The 6011-nt window shown below is 43.7% G+C and overlaps 1 protein-coding gene across 2 annotated transcripts; it reads right to left on the reverse strand.

Moving 5' to 3' along the window:
- Nucleotides 1-2: 2 nt before the first annotated feature.
- On the reverse strand, nucleotides 3-2968 carry pex11b (peroxisomal biogenesis factor 11 beta). 2 transcript variants are annotated; one of them, XM_029167048.3, is made up of 4 exons: nucleotides 2835-2968; nucleotides 1854-1969; nucleotides 1576-1777; nucleotides 3-1475 (listed from the first exon to the last, which is right to left on the reverse strand). In XM_029167048.3, the coding sequence occupies exons 2-4, from the start codon at nucleotides 1882-1884 to the stop codon at nucleotides 1085-1087; spliced, it is 624 nt and encodes a 207-aa protein (XP_029022881.1). In that variant the 5' UTR covers nucleotides 1885-1969; nucleotides 2835-2968; the 3' UTR covers nucleotides 3-1084. The 2 variants fall into 2 exon arrangements, with proteins under 2 accessions (XP_029022881.1, XP_029022879.1); XM_029167046.3 differs by having other exon boundaries at nucleotides 2608-2933.
- Between the last annotated feature and the right edge of the window lie 3043 nt (nucleotides 2969-6011).

A 6011-nucleotide genomic window follows, 5' to 3' on the forward strand; every position in this document is an offset into this window, starting at 1 on the left:
CATAAGTTAGACTGCTTTTTATTACAGCACCTTAACAACCAAATCACGCTGGTGACAAATTAGATTTGAGCACACAGTTAATGACAGCAAAGGTTTTCTGGTGAATAGTAATACACACGGGACACATTTACTTGTATCCTGTTGTACTTTAAATGCTATCGTACCCTATGGTCGGTTACAACAGGTATGCCTTGAATGCTGGACATGATGGTAATGCAGTTTGATGTAGGTTCCGCTGGCTCCAACTAAAGAACCAACTGAAGCTCATAGGTCGTACAGGAAGAATCTTGACAGTGGACACCTTTAAATGTAAGTCCCCAACGATCACATTTTTTAAAAACCAATAGAATCATTGGGGGGAGAGGTTCAGTCCAACACAAAGTGTAGACTTTGAGTAGAGGGGGTTTTAAGGGATCTATCAAATGTTAACAGACTGGACAAATGTAGATGTGTGAACTTGCTTTATGTTTGGTATAATATTACAACTTTTGTGTTGCTGCCTTTGTAGATCTATTAACAATACTTTTTCTTTGACTGCTACTTTCAATTATGTAGCAATATTATTAAAATCCTGCATGGTGCAGAGATCCTGCATCGCGCAGAGATCCCATAAGACAAGCAGTAGAGGCATGCCTTGTGGTGTTATTGCAATGATTACTCATAATTGTTGAAATATGTCTGTGGACTCTTGTGTGAATTCATATCTAAATAAGAAGAGGTGTGCAATAAAAATTGCATGCTGTCAGATTTGGGGAAGGTGTGCATAAAAACCAAAGACTTACAGTCTTACTGTCTTACAGTATGAGAAACAAGACAAGTAGTACTAGACCCACTAGAATCCAACAGATCAGTTCATTAAGGTGAGTAAAGAATTAATCAGTGTTAAACACTTTAAAAACATCTGGGTGCCAGTAGATGCAACCTGTTGCCTATTTTGAGCTGAAGGATATGGATGCCCTTACTAGTTCAAACTCTGACAGTCCAGCTCTGCATTTCCAGAATCATCATCAGTGGTTAACTCCATTACATTGTGACCTTGGATGTCCTTGTGGGTCCACAGAACCCCTCCCCCACTATTCTGGGTTCAAGGCTTAAGTTTGAGCCAGGGGTGGATCATTGTGAGAATGGATAAGACAGAAGATGTCAATCCACAGGCCCCGACGAAGCCGGACCCTGTAGAATAAATCCCCAGACGGTCCAAAGGTATGAAGATGTCACAGCTGTTCTTGAGCAGATCCAAAAGCAAAGGTGGGTTGTTGTACAGCACGGTCAGCAGCAAATGCAGCTGTCGGCGGAACTGCTCTGGTATGACAAGATTAGGCACAGCTGGAGAAGGTGATGAAGATGGTGCATAAACCTGGTCAACAGGCAAGGGAGAAACTTTGGTGGCTCTGTTACGTGCTTCACATTCCATGAGAAGGCCCAGCTCGTATACATCTCGAGTCAGGTGGAGGACCAGAGCAAAGAGATAGTACCTACAGAGTTTAACCACAGGGCTGGTAAATAAAATTGGTCCACAAAAAATCTAAATGTCTGAAAAGTAGTATCAAACAGAACAGACAAAATAATCTGTACCTGAATGATCGCTGGCTCCATTTTTGTTGGTTGAGTTTGGAGATGAGGCCTGTTTTTCCAGCCCACAATATGTTGTCACAAGCAAAGTACATGGCTCTGTTGAGATGGCTAACAGTCAGGCAGAGCCTTAGGACACCATCAGAAAAGTGTATGGCCCTTTTAGCAGCCTCCAATGCCTCCACAGAATTTCCCAGACGGAGCACTGTGACACAACAATACACAAGAATCACTATGGTGCTGGTGTTTTGAAGATAACTTACAGTGGTTGCATCACTTACACTTTCTTGTAAGGCTCATGTGCGCCTCCATCTGACTAACGGTTTTTCGGAGTTCAGCCCCTGACCCACTTTTCTGCAGAGTGTAGCCCAGCAGGATGCAGGCATACTGAGCAGCCCTATAGATGCAAAACAATCTGTCATTAGGCTCATCAGAGTGCTGTATCATCGGAAAATGGCTGCCCTGTAAAAATGCTAAAGTATAAATCAGCCAGTATAAACGATACTCTCAGATTTAAAAGATCTATGTAAAGTACTTTCATTTTTAGTATAGGTTTAGCTTGATTACCGAATTTGATTTGAAGTTTCTGTACTTCTACCCCATCTGCTAGTGGTATCATTTTTTATAATAATTACATCAACACCAAATATTGTTATTTTGACAGAGAAAGATATTTAGTCCTTTTTAAGGTTTGGGATGCAGTAAGACAAGAAGGATGACTGGTCAACTTCAAAAACAGAACTGAATTAGGCATTATTCTAGTTTTAGAGTGTACTATAGTACTATAGGTTATAGTGTTAAGACGTGCAACCTACAGTTAATATTAGGTAAGACAGATGCACGTTAGCTACTGCGGACTCAAGACGAGACAGAATAAAGGAACCATCTTCTTACACGCAAGCCTACAATCAAACTAACCTAGTAATACAATACAACGACTGCATGCTAGCTTACGAAGGCACGTTTGTATTTAGCAAACCATTTTTGACTTGAGTGAGACTTTAGACACTGTCGTTAAAAAAACTGTAAAGTTACCTAATAACTTTCTCCTTAGCTTGGCTCTGAGAGTTAAAGCGGACCCAGGAGTCCATACTATTACTGCTTCTTGGCCTGTAACAGCTGCTGTATAGTTGCTAACTGGCTAAGCCGAGCTGCTATCTGCATAACCTGCAACCCCGTCTCTGTCGACAAGACAGGAAATGCTAGTTAGCAGCTAGCCCAACACTGCTTCTTTAGATAACAGATTGGAAACTGCTTTCAACCTCCTGACTTTAACTTCTCCTTCTGCTGCTGCTGCAATTGGCGGCACAGCAGACGTAATGAGTGTCGATCGCTGCCCTCTGCAGGTTTCCAACTCCTTCTTTGGTTTTGATTAGTGGTTGGTGATTGGTTGTTGGCGGCAGCTCCAGCTCCATTATCGCCACCTACTGGTTTGGAACGTGGATCAGAAGATTGGGAGTAAAAAATAGATTGTGCCAATTGATCCAGTTTTCTTAAAATACATAACAAGATGCTTAAGCATTTCAAATTCCCAAATAATGCTTTCCTTAATGAGTAATGGAAACAAGTGTAGACCAGCGACATTGTTAGCATCACTGGATAACCCCCACCTAAATTAACCTAAATTAAGCTCCCTTAAGTGTGTGTTTTGTTGGTTATAATATTTGGCCTTTATCAATCCCGTAGCCAGCATGTTAATCAAGGACACTGTTGTGCCCAGAACTTTCTGCTTCCCAAGCCATTGCTCTACCATCTGACCCACCAAGCCACTAGTTAGTTCAGGTCATGTATTTAATTGAAGATTGTCAGGTCAGGGTTTCAAGTGTTTGTTTTCCACCTTTTAGTCTAAGTCAGTTCATTTTGTATGTGGTGTATTGATTCCTCACAATTCAAGATTTTCTCTGTTTTTTTCAACAGATTCTGCGTCCAACCCTTCATTTCAGGTTGCATGTTCCTTCATTTTGTGGCAAAACATGACAGCCATACCCTGTTTCTACTTCTTCCTGTGCAGACATCCACTACAGGAGGCCCCCTCGCAGAGCCCACCTCAGTGGCCAGCCACCACCTCTACCATTACAGTGGGCCTGCAATGCCGAGAAAACCAAGACAATGCGCCTAGAACCGTCACCATCCAAGAAATTAAGCACTACTCAGTACTTCAACATCTTGCTAGATTACTGCACACCACCTTAGACACACATGCTTGTCATTTGGGGAGTTGGCGTGTGTACAGGGGCTGTACACACGGGGCCTGTGCCTGTAGGGGTGTTTCCCCCCTGGGACGCTGCCCCTGCTTGGATGACGAGCTGCTAGTCCTAGTGGTATGATGTCTTCAGGTTGCTGCTCGGGCTTGCGGCGGAAGAGCATGGTGGGGTTGGTGGGAGTGGCTACTCGGGTTGCGGTCTTCATTGGACCCTGGACCGGGGTTGGGGGATAGGGGGATAGGTAGTAAAGCTAGTTGTCCCCTGCTTCACCCTGGTTGGGGAGGAAGGGCCACAGCTCAAGAAGTGCTGCGAGCCCTGCCTGGGGTCACCTGGGTGAGCGGGTCAGATACCTACTCTCCCCATGAATGAGAAAAAAAAGCGAATGGTGCGGGTGTGAGCACAATCTAAGAGTGCATGATTTCACCATATGATTGAGTAGATGTTTGTGGAAGTTTATGTGGTGTGGTGGGTGTATGATTGGGGGTCTGTTCTTCGCTCAGAGTGTGTGGATCTGCTGCCTGGGTGGCCGACTCCACCGCCAGCCTCATGTTGTGGGCCGTGGGTTTTCGGGCTCCATTTGCTCAGGCTGACCTCCCACTGGGGGGAGTGTATGCCTCTGGTTGGTGTCATCTCTATGGCTGCTGTGGCTTTGCCTGGGAGGTTCTGTGTGGGCAGCACCTTGCCTTCCAAAACTGAAGGCATGTAGGCTCCCTGGGTACTATACTTCTTCCTTCCGTTTACTTGGCTGGGTGTGGCGTCTTAACTCCTCTAATCACTGTGACAAACCGCGAGTTTGTCCCTCCCGCTGACGGAGCAGCAGGCCCGTCGAAGCACATACACACACACACACACCCTAGTCCCAATCAGCTGTTAGCTGCCGATAGCAGGTGCACGTGCCGTCGCGTTGGCACTGGACATTCACACACCTTCCAGCTTACTTCACGCAATAACCTCCCGGACTCTCACACACAAAGCCTCACACATCACACATACTGTATAGGGGTTCCTTATAATTGGTCCGTGTTATGTTTGTTTGTACTTAGGTCTAGGAAGTAGTCGGAGTAGCCGGATCCGACGAAACCACTGTTGTTTATTATTGTTTGGCCCTGTTTGTTATTGATGTTGTGGGTTTTGTGTGTATTATATGTGGGGTTTTTTGGAGTGTTGGGGAATTGTGTATTGTTTCTCTGTCTGCTCTGTTGCTGATTATTGTTTATGGGAAATAAGAGTGTTCCAGAATTCCCCTGGCAATAGATCTGCCTATTAGAAGAGGGCGGGGCCTGGCCTTCAAGGAAACGGGCAAACACCATGTGGGGGGAGAGTAGGTTGGAATTGGAGACAGCAAGTTGGCGAAATATTGTTGGGGCAAGAGCAGAACGAGCTTTCGGAGACCTGTGTTTTTGTATGGTTTGTGTTCCTGTTATTTCTTTCTGTTTTTGTGCCACTGGGGTTTCTGTGTCGGTCACGTGGTAAATACTGCACTTGGTTGTTTTTGTACTGCGCTTTGGCTGCCATTAAACCTACCATCTGCCATCATCCCGTTGGAGGGTTTTTTTTCCCCTGGAGCATTATTTTCCATGTCTCGAATGAGCAAGCAAAGCTCATTCACCACAATCACCCTGGCTTTCATAAGTGTCATTGTTCACGAAAAGGGTGAGACAGATATTGGTTCATGAACAATGATATTTTTACAGCTTTTCTAACCTTGTATTGGGACACAACAGTAGAATTGACAAACAGGTTTCATAATCTCAGATGTACTGCTCTCATTTACTATCATTATTAATAATGTTTGATTATGATAGCTGTTATATTGTCTGTTGCAGCTATTATTAATTATCATATGTAATAATATATGGTGTGTATATGTTTGTATTATGCATGTATGACATTAACATTATTATATTAATATTAATTTAACAGTTAACAACAGTTCTGCAGTTATTTATGTGTTTGCCTGAATTGTGCTCTGTTTATTTTTTTGGTGAATATATTTTATTGTTTTGTCTCATTGATTTATTTGGATCAGCAGCTGGTTGCACTCTGTCTCTGATTTTGCTCTGGATGGGCAGTGGATGAGGCCACGGCTAAGTAGCTCCCCCTTTGCCCAGTCACAGACCCAAGAGGATCATATGATACAATAATACATGTTTGATGCACTGTATGAGCTGCTGCACTGCAGTCTTATTGGATTCTGTTTATTTATCATAATTCAAAGTAATAGTTGAGAAGGAG

Source organism: Betta splendens, chromosome 11, assembly GCF_900634795.4.
Source record: "Betta splendens chromosome 11, fBetSpl5.4, whole genome shotgun sequence".
NCBI classification, from domain to species: Eukaryota; Metazoa; Chordata; class Actinopteri; order Anabantiformes; family Osphronemidae; genus Betta; species Betta splendens.